Source organism: Papaver somniferum, chromosome 9 (genome assembly GCF_003573695.1).
Source record: "Papaver somniferum cultivar HN1 chromosome 9, ASM357369v1, whole genome shotgun sequence".
In the NCBI taxonomy this organism is placed as follows: domain Eukaryota; kingdom Viridiplantae; phylum Streptophyta; class Magnoliopsida; order Ranunculales; family Papaveraceae; genus Papaver; species Papaver somniferum.
In genome coordinates, this window is record NC_039366.1 from 61,466,877 (window position 1) to 61,487,575 (window position 20,699).

The 20,699-nt window shown below is 36.7% G+C and overlaps 1 protein-coding gene across 1 annotated transcript; it reads left to right on the forward strand.

The window, feature by feature from the left end:
* The first annotated feature begins 12,020 nt into the window (after window positions 1–12,020).
* LOC113313411 (acyl-CoA-binding domain-containing protein 4-like) lies at window positions 12,021–15,711 on the forward strand. Its single transcript, XM_026562179.1, has 14 exons — window positions 12,021–12,166; window positions 12,362–12,480; window positions 12,583–12,660; window positions 12,757–12,876; window positions 12,998–13,064; window positions 13,158–13,219; window positions 13,317–13,456; window positions 13,540–13,666; window positions 13,902–14,016; window positions 14,097–14,185; window positions 14,270–14,353; window positions 14,563–14,889; window positions 14,972–15,031; window positions 15,147–15,711. The coding sequence occupies exons 2-14, from the start codon at window positions 12,367–12,369 to the stop codon at window positions 15,330–15,332; spliced, it is 1,569 nt and encodes a 522-aa protein (XP_026417964.1). The 5' UTR covers window positions 12,021–12,166; window positions 12,362–12,366; the 3' UTR covers window positions 15,333–15,711.
* Window positions 15,712–20,699: the final 4,988 nt, after the last annotated feature.

Sequence of the window (20,699 nt, forward strand, 5' to 3'; positions counted from 1 at the left end):
ATGCTTTAGTTATGGTAGATGATTACACCAGATTTACTTGGGTTACATTCATATCTCATAAGAATGAAACCCTTGGTGAGTTCAAGATTATTGTTAAAAGAATCCAGAACGAACAACGTCGCAAACTAAAGAAAATTAGAAGCGATCGTGGCACTGAATTCAAAGACACCAAAGTATTTGAATTTTGTGACGAACTGGGGATCATTCAACAATACTCACCACTGATTACTCCTCAAGCTAATGGAGTTGCTGAAAGAAAGAATAGGAACATCCAGGAACTGGCAAGGGTAATGCTCCACAACAAAAACTTACCTTTAAGATTTTGAGGAGAAGTTGTCTTTACAGCATGCTACTTGATCAACCGTGTGTATTTGCGGTATAAAACCCTTAACACTCCTTATGAGTTATGGTATGGAAGGAAATCCAACCTACACTATCTCAGGGTGTTTGGAAGTAAGTACTATATTCTGAAAGATCGAGAACAGAGAGGGAAATTCGACACCAACAGTGACGAAGGTATCTTTCTTGGCTATGCGTCTGATAGTCATGGTTTTCGTGTTTTTAATCTCAGAACACAAGTCATGATGGAATCTGCTAATGTTATCATCGACGACATTAGTAATTTTCATCAAGATAGTTCTCCCGCTGAGTTGCCTCCAACAGGGACAATTGACAAAGTCAAAGAAATTTCAGAATCATTATCCCAACTGTTACCGATCCTGACATTTCTAGTGACGAGAAGAAGAGCACTGATCAAGCAATTCCTGATGAACAAGAACGTGTCCCTCCAAGACATTTATGGGTTCAAAGGAATCATGACCCCAACAATATCATTGGGGGAAGGGATTCTACAGCCAAAACAAGGGGCAACTTCAAAATACATGCAATTTTGGTTGTTATCTTTCGCAGGTGGAACCAAGGAATATTGATGAAGCTCCGAAAGATCCTTTTTGGGTCAATGTGATGCATGAAGAGTTAAATCAATTTGAAATACAAGATGTCTGGGAACGTGTACCTTGTCCTCCAAATGTCAATATTATCGGTACCAAATGGATATTCAAGAACAAGTCTGATGAATTTGGTACAATTGTCAGAAATAAAGCTAGACTTGTCGCTCAAGGATATTCACAGATTGAAGGAATCGATTTTGACGAAACCTTTGCTCTGTGGCACGTCTTGAGTCCATTCGACTTTTATTGGCCCATGCCTGCTTTCTCAAGTTAAGTTGTTTCAGATGGACATAAAATCAGCGTTCCTGAATGGAATTTAAAAGAGGAAGTCTTGTGCTCAACCTAAGGGATTCGAAAATCCTGATTTCCCAGATCATGTTGAAGCTCAAAAGGCATTTATATGGATTGAAGCAAGCACCAAGAGCCTGGTTTGAGAAACTTACTACCTCTCTTATTAGAAAAGGATTTTCAAGAGGAGGAGCTGATAAAACATTGTTTACCAAATGGAGTGGGAAAGATGTTGTAATTGCTCAAATCTATGTAGATGATATCATCTATGGATCAACTTCTGAGAAATTCGCAAAAGACTTTCAAGTCTCTCTTGCTAAAGAATTTGAAATGAGCAATGTTGGTGAATTAAGATACTTCTTAGGATTACAGATTCAACAACATAAGGAGGGATTTACTTATCCCAGAGAAGTACGCACGTAATCTTGTGTCAAGATTGGTCTGGATAAGTCGTCTCCTAAGCTGACTCCATGCCTACTACTGGTAAATTACACAGGGATGAGAAAGGAGCAAAAGTGGATCAAAAACTATATCGATCCATTATAGGTAGCCTTTTGTATCTTACAACTACTAGACCTGATATTTCTTCAGTGTTGGTTGTTGTGCCAGGTTTCAGGCGGATCCAAGAGAATCTCATCTTGCAGCTGCAAAAGAATCATACGATATATAAATCACACTGTTGGGTATGGTCTCTCGTACACTTTTGATACTAATACTGACCTTTCTGCTTATTCTGATGCTGATTGGGCAGGATGTGTAGAAGACAGAAAAAGTACATCAGGGGGCTTCTACTATGTGGGTCTCAATCTTGTAGCTGGCATAGCAAGAAGCAAAACTCTCAATCCCTGTCTACATGTGAAGCAGAATATTGCTGCCGGATCATGTTGTACTCAACTCCTATGGATGAAACAATGCTTGCTGATTATGGTTGATACTGGAATAATGAAGATCTTTTGTGATAACTCCAGTGCGATTCGAATTACTGAGAATCCTGTTGAGCACTCAAGAACAAAGCACATTGACATAAGTACCATTTTATTCGTGATCTTTATGAAAATGGTATCATGGTATGGAATTTGTGCCTTCCGAACAACAATTGGCTGATATTCTCACCAAACCCTTAGACACTGCAACTTTCAACACTTGCGGCAGTCTATTGGTGTTGTTTTGGTTCATTAAACGTTTCATGACTCTTGCCCCTACTTATTCTTATCTTTTGGGCAATTGAGTCTGAAACTCCAGTAGGTACTTCCAGTTCAGTTTCTGTAGGATTGTTGTATTTTTTTTATCTCTTTGTGCTTCAAAATCCTTCTTTTCTTTCGAAATTAAGGTCGCTCTTGTTGTTCTTTCGGGAATGACATCAAATGGGGGAGAGTTCTTTTGAACTTGTGCTTAATGGTAATATCTTGCGGGGTGTGCGGCTGTGGAATTTTATAGGGGTTATCTTGTATCTTAAAACTCCTTGATGAATGCATTTAGCTTCGGCTTTATGATTGCATCTAAATTAAGTTGGTATGTATTTTTCTTTTAGTCTATGAAATGTCTCTTGTGGAAATTTCATTATGATCCCGTTCTTGTACCTTTGCCAATTTTATTGAAAAAAGGGGGAGAAATATGTAGTTCACACTACAAATACATATGGTTTTCGGATCATTGTGTAAGGGGGAGTGGTTTCCATGATCGAGATGGAGTATTGACTAAGGGGGAGTGATACATATCACCATAGTATTATTGTTAAAGTCGTGATACAATTGGACTTTGATGTTACATAATAATACTATGACACTGTATAATAATGATCGAGAATCTCGATTTCTCTCATTGTTATAGCTACGGATCTTCAACAACGGTGATGCTAAACTTACAACCTTTGGGATCATTGGAGTACTTGGAAGGACGAAGATTTCAGGAACGTTGAAGATTAGACTATGGAATAGGAGCCACTAAAGTTTATCTTTTTTGTATTCCATATGTATTAATAGTTTTGTCACTAAAATTGACAAAGGGGGAGATTGTTAGAGCATAGCTCGGTCGACCTCGCATGCGTTGCTATCTCAAGCATGTTTGTCAATGTTAGTGATCAAAACTATGAGTCTTGATTTCTAGCCTACATAGCTAAGTCTCGGACTAGGATAGAAAAGTGTAGTTGAGCTCAAGGACTTCATGGCGATTCATCATACAACGACGAAGATCTACTCAAGGAACCGTGGAACTTCATCAACAAAAAGGTATGTGGAGACTTGAACTTATCTATCACTCAAAAGTCTATATCTTCTATCTCCTACTTCTTATGAGACAAAAGTCGTATGCTATATAGACTGGATCATACACATTTGACATTTCGAGCGAGTATGCTATCTTTATCTCGAAATCGTGTTGGTAAAGCGTTTCGCTTTGATCAAGTTTATCTTCACCTAGTGACGAAAGTCATGAAAAGTTTCAATTACTTTGAGAATTGCTCTGACGTGAATCGGTCTGTGAATAACGGCTATATAACGTCCTCTGAGAATGTCTCAATGATTGGAATGAGAGTTTAGATTACATAACCATGTATTCCTTAATCCGAAGTTTTCGAACTTTGTTGATGAGAGAAACCGGAGGTGGAATTGGCTTTGCCAAGTCCGCGAACCAGTCCGCGAACTGACGGAATTCTTGACCGAGAATTTCTGCTGGGATTTTCCAAAACTCGTTTGTGTAAGTCGCGTAGTCCGCGAACCAGTCCGCGAACTGGCGGAAGTCTCTTTGCCGAGTTTTCTGCTGAGTTTGGAAAACTCACCGTTGTCTTAAGTCCGCGAACTTGTTTGTGACTTAAGAGGTTATGATCTAAAGATGTGCTCTGAACATGAAACTTAAATTACTAAGGAATACTTTATGCAAACTGTGGCTATAAAGTTCATGAGCCGATTCAATCGAATCGAATCATCTTTGTTTCAATTGTGTCTTGTGTAGTTACATAAGATCTCATAGCAATTGAACAACTCTTTAACTAGTTCATTTGAGTCAATTGAACTAGTTATGGTGAAGAAGAACAAGGTTAATATGAAATGCTCATATGGTTAACCTTTTGGGTTACTATGTTGAACCAACATACACGTACATGTTTGGGCATGGTTTTCACAAACCCAGTAAACGTCTACCCAAGTGTGTGTGACAAGCTAAGTTTTCGATCTAACAGTTGAGAAATATTAGCTTGAATCTAAATCAGGTTTTCATCTAACGGTGAATATGGATTGCTTTGTAACTAAGGCAAAATCCTGATTTAAAGACTAAATAAAGGAGACATCTAGCATTGTGCAAAACTAATCCTCACACGTCTGTGTGATACTAGTGCGCTCGATAGAGTCGATTCTCCTTTAACCTTTGGTTTTCTTCTCTAAAACCAGGTTAACGACTTAAAGACTTCATTGGGATTGTGAAACCAGGCCGATACTACTTTTATCGTAGTTGTGTGATCTGATCTTGCATCCTCTATCGTACGAGTACAATCTTTGATTGGCTTAAGATCGTGAGAGTTCTCCGATAGGCAAGATAAAAAAGTCACAAACATCTTCATCTTACTGTTTGTGATTCCTTGACAAACCGCCTGTGTAGTCAGGGAGGATTGTAGAGAGGTGATTGATTAATCTAGGCTGTTCTTCGGGAATATAAGACCGGATTATCAATTGGTTCATGTTCACGTTGATTTCATATCTTAAGACGGAACAAAACCTAGGGTTTATATGTGGGAGACAGATTTATCCTTTGATAGACTTTTCTGTGTGAGACAGATTTGTTTATTATCAAGTCTGCGATTATAGGTTGCAGCAACTCTTGGTTGTGGGTGAGATCATCTAAGGGAATCAAGTGCGCAGTATCCTGCTGGGATCAGAGGCGTAGGAGTACAACTGTACCTTGGATCGGTGGGAGACTGATTGGGATTCAACTATAGTCCAGTCCGAAGTTAGCTTGTAGTAGGCTAGTGTTTGTAGCGGCTTAATACAGTGTGTATTTAATCTGGACTAGGTCCCGGGGGTTTTTCTGCATTTGCGGTTTCCTCGTTAACAAAACTTCTGGTGTCTGTGTTATATTTTTTCCGCATTATATTTTAGATAATTGAAATAATACAGGTTGTGCGTTCGTGATCATCAATTTGAAATCCAACCTTTGGTTGTTGATTGATATTGATTGATCCTTGGACATTGGTATTTGGTACCGTCCAAGTTATTCCTTGTATTTGATAAAGACTCGCTATTGATTTTAGCTTGAGTAAAAATCAAATCAAGAGAGATATATTAACTCCTTGATATACTTTTATCTAGATTGAGTCTGACTGTCTAGTTGATTCTCTAGCAAAGTATTTCGGAGTTAGTCCATACAGATTGCTAAGCGAAATATTGGGCGGTGGTGTTAGACCCCCGCTTTTTCAGAAAGTTCATGACCCTTGAGCGAGAAATAGGAGCATGTCAACGCATGAGCATGTCAAAAGAAAGGTCAATTGATTCTTCCATCTTGATTGGGTTCTCTTCTAAAAGATTATCAAGATTGATGTATGTATTGCTACAATTATCAAAATCAATATTTTCACATAGAAGAGCAACACTTGATTTTTCGTCTTCTCCAGAGTCATAATTGTCAGACATCTCATCAAGTGTCGCAGCAAGACCTTTGTTCCCAGTGTATTTTCTACGATTTGGGCACTCGTTTGCAAAATGACCAAAACCTTTACACTTTAAACTCTGAGGCATATCCTCGTCATCAGTTTCATATGTGTCCCTGTTTTTAAGAGGAATACAATTATGAGGTTTGACTGATGCCTTTGGCTTATCTCTGTAGAACCATTTACTTCTCTTTAACAAAAGATCCCTAAATTGTCTTGTGATCATAGAGACCGATTTGTCAAGATATTCATCTGATGAATCCGTCTCACAGTGATCATCTTCAGAAATATACACATTTTTACTTTTATCAAGTAATTTTGTGTCTTTCAGTGCTTTCAACGCAACATCCTTGGATTTGGACGAATGTTCGTGATCAAATATCTTTAGCTTCTCAACCAATGTATTTCTGGAGAGGGTATAAAGGTTATTTTCCTCAATGATGGCATGCTTCTTAGAATCATATCTAGATGGCAGCGATCTGAGAATTTTCATCACAATGTCCTTTTCAGGAATAGTCTTACCCAATGCAAAAGATGCATTAACAATTTCAGACACTTTGTGATTAAACTCATCAAAATGAATCTTCATCTGCCATACGAAGGTTTTCTCGATCGAAATTTAGGTTTTGAAGCATGTCTTCCTTATAACTGGTATTTCCTTCGAATACGGTTTCTAAGATATCCCATGCATCTTTGGACCTAGTGCAATTTTACACATGGTGCAGAAGATTTGGGGTAATGGCATGTATGATAGCATTCAAACCGTCGTAGTTTTGCTTTACAACAAGTATCTCAGCAGCATCGTATTCGCCAATATTCTTTGGGACATTAACTTTACCTACTGCAACAACGGGAGCATCATAGCCATTAACAACACATACCCATGATTGAAAATCACGCGATTGAAGAAAAGCTCGCATAACAATTTTCCACCATAAGTAGTTGGAGCCATCGAAGACTAGTGGTACGTTAATAGAGATAGCACCTCTGTCCATAGAGTCAGATCGCTACAAACACAGACTTTTGAGGTCTTGAACATGTTTGCCTGCTCTGATACCAATTCAAAAAGCGGGGGTCTAACAACCTCACCCAATATTTCGATTAGCAATATGTATGGACTAACTCCAATATACTTTCTAGAGAATCAACTAGACAGTCAGACTCAATCTAGATAAAAGTATATCAAAGAGTTAGTATCTCAATCTCTCGATTTGATCTATACTCAAGCAAATGGAAATATGCGAGTATTTATCAAATACAAGAGAGATAACTTGGATAGTACCAAAGACCAATATCCAAGTGTCAATCAATTTAAATCAACAACCAAAGGTTGGATATTCTAATTGATTGATCCTAACGCACAACCTGTGATATTTCAATTATATAACAAAATATAATGCGGAATAGAAATAACACAGACACCAGAAATTTTGTTAACGAGGAAACCGCAAATGCAGAAAAACCCCGGGTCCAGATTGAACACCACACTGTATTAAGTCGCTATAGTCACTAGCCTACTACAAACTAACTTCGGTCTGGACTATAGTTGAACCCTAATCAATCTCACACTGATTCAAGGTACAATTGCGCTCCTTACGTCTCTGATCCCAGCAGGATACTACACACTTGATTCCCTTAGATGATCTCACCCACAACCAAGAGTTACTACGACCCAAAGTCGAAGACTTTAATAAACAAATATGTATCACACAGAAAAGTCTATGATGATAGATAAATCTGTCTCCCACAGATAAACCTAAGAGTTTTGTTCCGTCTTTTGATAAAATCAAGGTGAACATGAACTAATTGATAACCCGAACTTATATTCCTGAAGAACAACCTAGTATTATCAATCACCTCACAATAATCTGAATCGTATGGTAGCTAAACTAGATATTGTGGAATCACAAACGATGAGACGAAGATGTTTGTGATTTCTTTTTATCTTGCCCTATCAGAGATATAATCTCATGTCAATTATTTAATTGAACTCGTACAATAGAAAATGGCAAGATCAGATCGCTCAACTACAACAGAAGTAGTTTCGTCTGGCTTCACAATCTCAATGAAGTCTTTCAGTCGTTAACCTACAGGGTCATTAGAATAAACCTAAGGTTAAAGGAGAATCGACTCTAGCAAAACCAACTAGTATCATACAGGGGGTGTGTGGATTATTTTTTCCAGTTGCTAGATGTCTCCTTTATATAATTATCAAATCAGGGTTTGCAATCCAAGTTACCTTGGTAACAAAGCATTCAATATTCACCGTTAGATGAAAAACCTGATTTAACAAGCTAATATATTTCAACCGTTAGATCGAAACTTAGCTTGTCATACACAAAAGAAATGTATTTCATTTAGGTTTGAGTAACCGTACCTAAACATGTACACTTAGTTGGTTCACAAATTGTTAACCAATGGTTAGCCATATGAGCACTTTCATATTAACCGTATTCATCTTCTTCACATAACTAGTTCAAATGACTCATAAGAACTAGTTGAAGAGTTGTTCAATTGCTTAGGTCTTTATGAATAGACACAGTTGAAACAAAATCGGTTTGATTCACTTGAATCAATTCATGAACAATATAGCCACGGTTTGCAAAGATTGCGTTCCTTATTGATTTATTGTTTAAGTTCATGAACTTCTGATTTGAGAAATATAACCAGCTTGGGTACGCGTACGGGTACGTGTACCATAGCTACCGGATTTGAGTTTAGAAACTCAGCATAAATTTTCGGTTCGAAAACTTCCGTGGGTATGCGTACGGGTATGCGTACCTAAGGTGACTGGTTTAATAGTTTGCAAACTTACAAACTCAGCATAAATTTTCAGTTTGAAAACTTCCGCTGGTACGCATACCCAACCTGTCTCCTGCACCAATACCGTATGCACACACATGCACACACTTGGTTTCCGGCACATGGATTTATACACTAATGTGCGAACACACTATATATGCTTATATCCATAGTTGGTTAGTAATCTAATCTCTACATTTCAATCATTGAAACATTCTTATATAATGTTATAACAGTCGTTATTCACAACTATCGTCATCAAAGCTATCTTCAAGATTGAAATGTCATCATGACTTTCGTCACGGGTTAATTTAGCTGAACCAAACAGCGATGACGCTGGACGGTGATCCCAGCTGACGTGGACTGCTAATTTAGCTGCTAGATTAGCACTACCATAGGACTTAGGAAGTAGTCCTGGCTGACGTGGACGGCTAATCTAGCTGCTAGATTAACACCCATAGGACTAACTTAGTACATGCAAGTACTTGGGCAACGGATACGGTAATGCCCATATTCGTTTCGGTAAGTACCGTTGACACCCTACACCCCGACCTAGAGAGAGAAAACTCTTCAGCCATCTGCTGACGATACCGAGGAGGAAAAATAAGTGATTAACAGGGGGTTAGTCCTCGAGTGATTTCGGGGGAGTTGAGTGTATTTTAAATCTTAAAGATTTTGAGAGAGTTTGAGAGAGTGTAGGGAGTTTGAGAGAGTTTTGTGTTTTTGAGTTCAGGGAGTTTGGGGGAGTGTAGGGAGTTTTAGAGAGTTTATTAGAGGGAGTTTGGGGGAGTTTGAGAGAGTTCACTCCTAACTCATTCTCTTTTAAGAAACAATAAACCCTTATTTGCAAATAACATTGATCTTTAATCAAAAGAAAAAAATAAATGAAAATGATCATATCTCTGTATCAATAGTATGTTATTTTGTGCAACGAGATAATTTTTTTCCCTTCAATTTAACGGTCTCCATACAATTATAACTCCCTTTGTTCACGAACATTTTCCCACATATCATCCGGTATACTCTTTCTCCATGCATTAGCTTCTTGACGTTGTTGTTCTTGAGTTTGTTGTGTCAAAATTTCATCGTCATTTACAAGCGTTGATGGATGGCTATCTTCCTCTTCCTCTTCCTCGACCAGAAACTCATCTGAACGGCATTCTTTTCGTAAGAAGTTGTGTAGGCCTGCACAAGCTGTCATTATCTCTGCTTGCACCTGATACGGAAATGGAGGTTGAGACTTAAAGATCAAGAAACGAGACTTCACATAATAACCATAAAGATGTCAACCCATAAAAATTAGTAGCAATCAATCCATAACAATAAGTTCTCAACTAGGAGAAAAGAAAAATTAAATACTAATAGTTATGAAGAAAAACGATCAAATGTTGTAACTCTAAAATCCCATTAAACCTAATAGAAACTTGCAAAGATGACAGGTTTATGCTTTTAACTTTGAACCAATCCACAACTTTCTCTCTTCAGGAGTAAAACGTATCAATAAGTTCTTCTTGTGATTGTTGTCCAGCATTTCAATTACTTTCAGCTTATCTTCCAAAGAAATTTCATTTATGCCATAAACAAGATCCCATACTTGGTTATCTTTCTTATCCTTATCAATTCTGCGCATTTCTTTTTCAATTTTGCGGTCTTCTTTCTCTTTTGCAATAAGAGCATGCATTGAATCAATAGAAGAAGCAATCGATGAACTGTTGGCAATCAATTTCTCTAGATAATCAGACTGCCCAGTAGGATTAGTTTATGTAGAAGAGTCACCAATGTCACACCTTGGTTTTTTCTTTGGTGTCGTTTTTCTGACAGGAATTTTCTTTGTGTTCATATCTTGAGTTTCATCTTTATCTTGTTCATCACTTTCCTTTAAGCCATATCCCACGTATGATACGTTAAAAGCATTATCATATTGCTCTCGTTGAGTATAATCAACATCGAAGTAATCATCTTGTTCATCTTCCTTATCACAGGTTCTAGCACTTGTACCCTCATGGGTAAGATCAACTGTAACTTTTCCAGAAGCACATTTATTCCCAAAAACAATAAGAAAGTCACCATAGTCTTTACCATTATCTTCCCTTAAGTTAGTTTGGTTTGGATGGCTCTGTTAACATACAAAAAATAAATAAAGGATAAAGCATGAATTAGAACTCTGCACAAAATAGAAGAAAAAAATATCAAATTTAGTTTTCAGTAAGTAACACACACATACCTCAAACTAATTGTTCCACATCTCGTCGGATCCAGTAATCATCTTGTTAGCATCATCCCAAATTAATGCATGATGACATAACAAATTATGAAGATAGATATAAAGGAATTTTGTTTCACCGAAACACAGTTTCAGATCGTCCAATATTTGCAGAACTAATACTTACCTGATCCTCTTGAAATTTTTACGGTACACTTACAACTCAATATTCCACAACACACTCAAAAATCATAGCATTCCAACGGTTCATTAAAAAGATACATTACTCAGAACCCGACTACTTTCAATACGTGCATACAGAATACAGTTCCGGATTTCTCACACTTTGGTGTACCTAAAGTGATCAGAACTTCATGAAATTTCTACAGTAGGTAACCTTCATATATACAAACATCATACTAAAATTTCAGCTTTGTCCGATAAGCGGAGAATGAGATAAATAGGAATCAGTCCCCTATTCGGGATTTAAACTCAACAGACCATAGTCATATATTGTGCAAGCTTTGCAGTAGCAAACGTGACCTGATCCGCGTGAAAATTTTACTCTACTTCTATAACAAGGTAAACTACGACATACTCAAATTTCATCATATTCCAACGGTTGAATTTAAGAATATCATTATAATCAAATCATGCAATTTCTTACCAAGATCTTTTGAACCACAAATTAGGGTTTTGACGGAGAGAGAGTACCCACAAAAAAAAACTATACACACAATCAAAATAAACAATCATGGAGATCAAAGATATGAAAAACAATCAAAATAGTACATAAATCAAACTATTATAAACAATCATGGAGATCAAAGAAGAAGAAAAACATATCTGGAAAAAAAAACGTTTCCTCTTCTTTCTCCTATGGTTTTCTACGCACCAAACTCCTTCCCAAATCTCTACTCTTTTGAGAGATTTGTTGTGAGACCAAAATACACTAAAAACTCCTTCGAACTCCCCAAATCAACCACCTCCCTAGTATTGTAGGGTTTTATGACTAACAGGGAGTTCAATAGCTTTTTTTAAACTCCCCAGCGACTAACAAGTGTTTTCTAGAGAGTTTAGGAGACTCCTCTAAACTCCCCACGACTAACGGAGATTTGGAGAGACTCCCTCAAACTCCCTCAGGACTAACAGGAGAAAACCTAAATACATTAAAATCTCTCGAACTCTCGCACGACTAACCCCATGAGAGTTTCAGAACTTCCGGATCTCGTCACTTTTGCTTTAGCGATACTGTCGGATCCTACTAGAACCCGTTCATTTCATCTGGTAAATTTCTTGATCTGAATGTCATCTGGATATTTGTGATTTGGTTTGGTTTGATTATTGTTATCAGTGAATGTAGTTAGGGTTTTCACATTGAAATTTAGAAATGTGGATGAATATGTATATAGGAATCTCTAAAGTATTTACCTTGAATCATATGCAATAAAATTAGCGACAACTATCAATTTTCCCCTACAGCCGTAATGGGAGCTGAAATGACTGCGAATTTCGATATCAGCAATTGGTTATCTTCATTGGCTTATGATCAATGGGAAGCACTTCCAGTTCCTGGGTCACGCCCATCGGCTCGTTACAAGGTACTTCTTCTTCTTTTTCAATGCAGAGTTTAGCCTGAAGCTTAGCCTGAATTTATGTTTTAAACTTAGATTATCACTCTACAGTTTTTATTTTGCATTTAGCATGCAGCTGAAGTTGCTGATGGGAAACTATATATTACTGGAGGAAGTCGCAATGGACGATATCTTTCTGATATTCAGGTATCAGACATGTATTTCCCTTTTCTTTTTTTTCTTTTTTTTTTTTTTTTTTTTTTTTTTTTTTTTGCTTCATGTAATAATAGGTTAGTATTGCAGGTACTTGATCTTAGATCTTTGGTGTGGTCGAAACTGAAAATACACATGGATCAAGTCTCTGATCAACTGGTTGACAACAGTGTTCGGGAAGCCCTACCTGCCACATCAGGTCACAGCCTGGTAAGCATTTCAACACTTCTACGAAAGATGTGTTATTCCCCTGAGATCCCTGGTTCTCTTATTTTTGCGTCTAATAATTTTCTCCACCCATTGCCTCTCCATTATGTAATGCCTTCGACAGGTCAAGTGGGGAAGCAGGCTTCTTCTTCTAGGTGGACATTCAAAAGAGTTATCCGAAGTCGTAACTGGTTTGTACTTGAGCCACGTTTATTCTTCTATCTAATTGTCTCATAATATTTACCTTCTTATTGGGTTTATGCTTATACCTGGAATATCTGTAGTCCGGTCAATTGACCCGGAGACCCTCAATTGTTGCATCATGAAGACTTCAGGAAAAGAACCGGTAATTCACCCAATTTACTTAGTTCATGTCTGGTGTTAGTATTCACATTTCTCTTAAATGAAAATGTTGATTCTGATCAATATGTATTCTTTCTCAGATTGCTCGTGGAGGGCAATCTGTAACACTAGTTGGTTCTACATTGATAATGTTTGGTGGAGAAGACAGTAGCAGGCGTTTACTAAATGATATCCATATTCTTGACCTGGAAACTATGACTTGGGATGTAGCGGAGACATCGTATGTCACTGTACATCTGTTTTATCACCTACCAACTCCAGTCTTTGATTTGGAGAATTTTGATCTTTCTTTTGGTTTTACAGTCAGACACCTCCATCTCCGAGATTCGACCACACAGCAGCCATACATGCAAATCGATACCTTCTAATTTTTGGTGGCTGTTCTCACTCGGCGTGTTTCAGTGATCTACACATATTGGATTTACATACTGTAAGTGAACCAAATTATATTTGATACGAAGATCAACATTCTAAAACCTTCCAGATTTCATAGTTGGTAAACAAATTCACAACTATAAGTCTTGAACATGTTCCAACATAGTCATAGCAAAACAAGACACATAAATTAGAGATAGTCTTGGATCATGTTGATTCTGTCTGTTAGTTCAGTTCTGAATTCCTTGTTGCTTGATTGCTCAAACTAATGAGATATTCGCATGGTGCAGTTGGAATGGTCCCAACCACACATTGAGGGTGATCTCGTGACTCCTAGGGCAGGTCATGCTGGTATCACCATAAATGAGGATTGGTACCTAGTCGGTGGTGGAGATAATAGAAGTGGTAAGATAAAAAGTTAGATTCAGGCATGGCTATACATTTGTTTCTACCTCTTTGTGGATTAATTTGATTCTTGTTCTCAGGTGTTTCGGATACCCTCATGCTAAACATGTCGAAGCTTGTATGGTCAGTGGTTACAAGTGTAGAGGAACGGGATCCACTTGCGAGCGAGGTTTCTTATATGCTTTGTTGCTTTTTTTAGGTTCTCAATAGGGTTATTCGGCACTGTAATTTCTTGATGTGTTGTGTTCTGTAGGGGCTGACTGTTTGCTCTGAAATAGTAAATGGAGAGAAAGTTCTGGTTGCCTTTGGAGGATACTACGGGAAATATAACAATGAGGTACACAATATATTAGAGGTCTTACCTGAAAGAATGTTTGATTGAAGTTGTGTGGCTATTGAGGTCCTATGTAATATATGTGCGTTCTCCATGGTGTCTATATTGCGGGCATTCCTCTGCTTGAGTTCCCAATGAACTCCGCAGTGCGTGTAATTGAAGCTATATCTCTCGTTATTGATCCAAGTTTCTCTGCTGCCAACACACTGCAGGTGTATGTCTTGAGAACCAAACCCAAAGATTTATCAAGGCCTAGGATTTTTCAATCACCTGCAGCAGCTGCAGCAGCAGCTTCTGTTACTGCTGCATATGCTTTGACTAGTAGTGGCGAAAGGAAGATCGATATCAGAAAAAAAGAAGATGCAAGTTTCCAAGAAACGGAAGTTGAAACGTCGCCGCAAGATTTCACAGTTGGGTTTAACCTAATTGCAGCAGAAAAAATGACGTTAGAGTCTTCACTAACAGAAATAAGAACACAGAACTATAAGTTCAAGGATGATCTTGCTGAGATTAACAATACTTATGAAGATTTATCCAAGGTATTATTTGTTAGTTCATAATATGATGGTTGAACACCATCCAATGTTCTAGCCTCTCATCGTCTGAATTTTCTTATTGAAGGAACTACTCTCCGTTAAAGGTCAACTAGAAGCTGAAACATCAAGATGTGTCAATCTGGAGGTTGTTTCTTTTTGTCTTTGTCTTTGCATTTGTTGTTTCCTTCTTTAATTTGTATTTGATTTTAGTTATTTGGGATAGTTGAGAAGCTGATTTCCTCACATATTGGTTCATTCAGGCCCAAATTTCAGAACTGCAAAATAGGCTGGAGCCATTGCATTCGATAGAGGATGAGTTGCAAGTGTTAAGGAACCAGAAATCTGCCTTTGAGCGAGATATGGAGTTCACTACCGAGGGGACAATGCAGAAACAAAATTCCGGTGGAGTTTGGCAGTGGATTGCAGGAGCTCCACGCAGCTCATAAAGTACTAGGATTCAAAGCTTGAAATGAGGAGTTGTGCAATATTCTATAGCACCCAGGCCCAGCAAAATTTTCCTGCTGGCAAAATTATATATGCTTAAAACTTGACATCATTTGGAAAAAAATACTAGGTCACAGTATAGAAGATAAGAAAATATGTGTTGAAATATAAAACACTGCGATTCTTCAGCAAGTTTCAGATGTTGTAGGAAGAATTATACGAGTTTTGTTGTGCCATTTTATATACTTGCTTGTTGGAAGTTTACCTGTAGTAAATTTATCACATGTCAAAGCTATTGATTTCATTATTTTTTTCTTCTCCTGTTCAAACTTGTTGTATCTCGATTTGGATAAATTATAAATTTGCTCCTCTCCTTTTATACGTCTTGTTGTTGTTTTACTTTTTGAGCCAGTCTCAGATTAGCAACTATTTATGCCTTCTCTTTAAGTTAGTCTCTGGTACACCTGCACTTTTATGGATATGTTGAAAAAAATAAATAATAGAGTTAGAAAATGTTGTTTGTATCAACCACTCCTATATTTCTAATTATTAACCTATACTCGTATTTGCTATTGTTTACGGCTTCCAATTCTGCAGCAAAAGTTTACTAGAGCCTGACTACCAAATTTACTTGGTATCTGTTCCAGTTTCTCCAGTCTCCACCAAGGTTTGAAAAACACTTGTTTTTTCCAAAAAGACACCCATTAAAACGGTCACACCTATATACCGTGGTCGTGAGGATTCCCGAACCCCGTGCCTATATAATGCCGATAATTAAGAAATAACGACAGTTTTTTTGGACCATTTTTCTAAAGGGGAAATTAGGCTCAGGCCCAACCCATGGATAACCCATAATATGAGGCCCTTAATTAAAAAAAGTTTAAATCTAGGCCCCGAGTTTTTAAAAGACCTTGATACCCTTATGCATATTGTCAAGCCCATAATTAAATAAAATTTAAATCTAGGCCCAAAATTATTAAATCTAGGCCCGAAATTATTAAAATACAGTGCGAAGGTGTAAACAGAAGTTACACATGCATATGGCATGTGTAACCAGAAGTTACACATCCTTATGATATGTGTAATGCAAAGTTACACTTGTATATATATGCAAATAAATAGACATAAAAAAAAAACACAAAAAAAAAGTTATTACTTTAATATTCATTTACAATAATTTCTTAGCATGTGTAACTAGAAGTTACACACGCATCTGTTTAGTGTAATTGAGAGTTACATATGTGTCTATCTAGTGTAACTGAGAGTTACACATGCATCTGACTTGTGTATTCAGTGTCAACTCCAGTTCCAGCGAGACCATTACCACGTTTAAGCAATTAGCTTTTATGAAGTTATCTAAAACCTGAAATATAACAACAAGCAATCAGTATTTATACGATTAAAATGAACAGTACATAAAACAATGTATATTTCAGTTTCACAAGCATCTGACTAGTGTAGCTAGCGGTTACACATGCATCTGAATTGTGTAACTGAGAGTTACACATGCATATAACATGTGTAACTAGGAGATACACATTCATATGGCTAGTGTAGCTAGCAGTTACACATGTATATGACTAGTGTAACTAGGAGTTACACATACATATTGATATGTGTACCCAAAATCAGTATGTGTAAGTAAAAGTTACACATCTAAGTAGAAACTACACATCTAATTTGCATGTGTAACTGGTATCTACACATCTAATTAGCATGTGTAACTAATAGTTACACATGCATCTCACTTGTGTAACTAAGAGTTACACATGTATCTAACTAAGTGGGCTGCTAGGTTGCTCCACTTCATCTTCTGATCATTACAAAAAAGATTCAGATGCAGATTATCAAAGACACGTAAATGAAACTCGGTGTGTACCTAGCAAACAAACTCACATTCTAGAACCAACATTTATACATCTCGAGAAAAAGATAGCATATTGCTGTGTTTATAAAACCAGTTCTTGCTAGTTGTATTAGCTAAGGATGCATCTTCCCAGTAGGCCTCTCAAATGTGTACACCCAAACTTTTGCCAAGGAATGCAAACATTAGAAGCATAAAAAGATCATGGTGGTAATTACCCGAGGTATTCATCAAAAAACCTCTGGTTACCAAAAAAGAAACACTGTTAAATGGGACTAAATTCGACTTCCAAGCCAAGCACACAGATTGTTCAGAAATATGAAGAGCTCAAAAAAAAAAACCGATCATCAGTGATTACGTATAATACTAAGACAAATAACTAATGTCAACAAGAATTCATGCCAGTAACTTTTAGTTTGACTGGTCTAAGACAAACAACTTCATACAGATTATAAATGTGAAGGTCTGATTGACTGTTTCAAGTTTCCAGCATTCATTTAGTATAACACTGTAATTCTAACGCAAATAACCAAGAAGTCGCTACACCTGCTACATATTCCATTTCCTGGAAAGGTGTTTAGAACACGGGTCATTAATATTTAGCATGGTATGTGAGGTAATTTTTAATAACCTGGCACAGAGACCTGAGAGAATACAAGCCCCAAAATTCACCGGGGTATAAGTACTTAATACTTTATTTGTCCTAATGCTGTTATGTGTACAACATGATGAAATATGCACTTTCGGTTAAAAATGAACTAAGGTGCACTTTGTATCAAAGCATCAAAAGGTGGCTAGTTTAGAGTTTCCACCAAACAGCAAATTAAATGATAACATTCTAAGCAATAAAGAACCACAGTTTCATAATATAGATAGAAGTCTCACCAGCATCTGCATCATCTGAAGCTTGACGATTTACAGAAAGCGGAGTTTGACTCCCCCCTGAAAGAGCAATAAAAATACACCTTTAGGTACTCGTAAAAGAGGCATACTTAACAACCAAATAACTAAGACATCGGAAAATGAAGTACCTATAATCATCGGAAAATGAAGTACCTAACAACCAAATAACTAAGACACAACCAGTAAGAAACAACCAAAAAATTTACCTCAAGAGCAAAACATTGGCAGCATGACATCTGAAATGAAGTACCTATAATCATCTTTATCAGTTGACTTCTACTTCTCAGCACTGCTTTCTTTCATATATGTCAACACATATGAGCCTGGTGATAAGGATGAATCAGAGCTTTCTAATTTCTCAGAAAAGTACAACAATTGAGCAATCAAACTCTTTTGTGATTCAAGAGTGTTTTCTGTTGTTTCATCTATAGCCACTTGGATAAACAAACTAACCAATGAAGCAGTTCTCATTCAATTTATCAATTCTGATATCACCAGTGCCTCCTCATCCTCCTAAAGAACCCCTACCTGCACCACCAACATCACCAGACCAGTTCATATGAGTGGATGAAAAATCAAATCAAATCTATGGGTAACAGAGACAATGATTCTTTGATACTGAATCTCAAAACATTATTTTAGATCGTAGCTGCAAATTAAGATTTACGACGAATAGATATGGATTTTTTGTTCAAGTTTTTTCAAAAAATCTAAATCAAAACAACCAGAGTGAGTAGAAAATTGTAGATCTATGCTTCGATTTCAATTAATAATGTAGATCTATACTTATACTTATACGGTCATCTGCTAGGTTGCTCCACATTGTAGCCGCACGTTGAAAAATCCAGGTGCATTTTCAAACATAATGTTTTCACAATTTAAAAGTCTCAAATTATAACCTGCATTGATCATAGGTTCAATTGTAAAAGTTTGCGATGCTTTCATCACTCCAACAGCTTTATTTCCTGTACTTTTGTCAAGGTTTAACACGAACTGACAGTAGAAAGCCACTTCGCTTGAGTTACAAAATAGATTACACTAATAATGTACACATCATGGACTAGTTTCAATTAGATGTTCTTGTGCTTTTTTGTTCTTTCGGACTACATAGAGCCAAGTGGGATGAAATGCACCATTATTCATTCAGCCTAAAACAAACAGCCATATTTAGGATATGATAACATGTGACTTGGAACCGATTAAAAAAAAAAAAAACAGGTGACTTGGAGCTATATCTTAGGTTAAGAAAAATAAGACTTATATTATTCAAAGACCAGTTCACAAAAGATACTTGCATAGTGAGGAATGTTAGGAGCACAATGGAACGTATCGCCAATACCCTGTCCGCAGTATGATTTCACTTATTTTAACATATTAAAGATAGCAGAATTTGTAAGGATAACAAATTGTAAAGAACAAATTAAATTACCACATATAGCCCTCACATTGTAGCATGTCCATTAATGACCCCTCCAACTTCACGAAATCTAGCTCCAAGTTTAACTGGTATTTTGAACAAATATTTGAAAAATTAGTTTTGACGCCCAACGGTTAGCATACCAGATGCATGAAGATATTTGCCGAATATGAGTTCAAACCAAACAGATATTGAAAAATTCTTTATCCATGCATAATCCATACCTAGTCAGTTGCTCAAGAAATGACCAATCCCACAAAGGCAAGTAAATAACATTCATTTATTGATTTATAATCATCCTGCGTAGAACAAAATATGCAGAAACCTAACTAAACTCAGACAATAACATTCACACTAACAATTACTAATGCACTGAGTAAAAAAAATTGGCTGACTGCATTTACCCAATCTTCATCACCATGTCCTAGTGCATTGACTGCAATATCTGAGGCCATATCCAAGTACTCATTCACTTCAACATCATAGACATTAAAATTCCCATCAATTAACTAGCAGTTGCACAGCCAATAAATCTTTTCATCCAATAACAACCCTGCAAAAAGTATTTCTTCACTTCTCGTCTCAGGATCCATCTTCACAGAGCATATTAGGAAGAGATCTGAATTGAATTATGAAAACATATCAAACAAAATAAAATTAAATTATGAAAAATCAAAATAAAAAACCAACAAATCGAACTTCACAACAGCATCAACAACAACAACAATAATAAACACATACCTAGATGCAAAATATGTTGGTTCATGAAAAATCACGTGGTTCCGCTCCTCCGATCTAAATAAAATCAACCAAAAACTATAATCAAAACCTAATCAAACTAAGAAAATAGAATTACCAAATGAGGAAAACCAAATGAATCAAGCAGCAAATCTTACATAGAGTAGTTTCAAACAACAAATTGGAATTAATTGAGAATTCGTATATTGATGATCAGTTGCTAAATCAATTTGAATCAAATCAATTAGATCTATATATCGATTGAAACAAAAACTAATTAAGTCAATACCTGAGATATCTTCTAATCAACTAAAAATCCAGATTAAAATTGACGCGTGTAGATCATATCTATTAAGTTCAATCGAGTTGATTGAGCTGTAAATCAATTAAACATCATCAGCAGAGAATCATAAACATCGACAGTTGAGATCGATGAAACTAAAATCG

Bases quoted from the DNA above. Each gene is read 5' to 3' on its own strand.
- LOC113313411 (XM_026562179.1), top strand. From the start codon at position 12,367: ATGGGAGCTGAAATGACTGCGAATTTCGATATCAGCAATTGGTTATCT. The intron at 13,667-13,901 runs GTAAGTGAACCA...CGCATGGTGCAG, and splicing joins ACATATTGGATTTACATACT to TTGGAATGGTCCCAACCACA. The intron at 14,354-14,562 runs GTACACAATATA...AACACACTGCAG, and splicing joins ACGGGAAATATAACAATGAG to GTGTATGTCTTGAGAACCAA.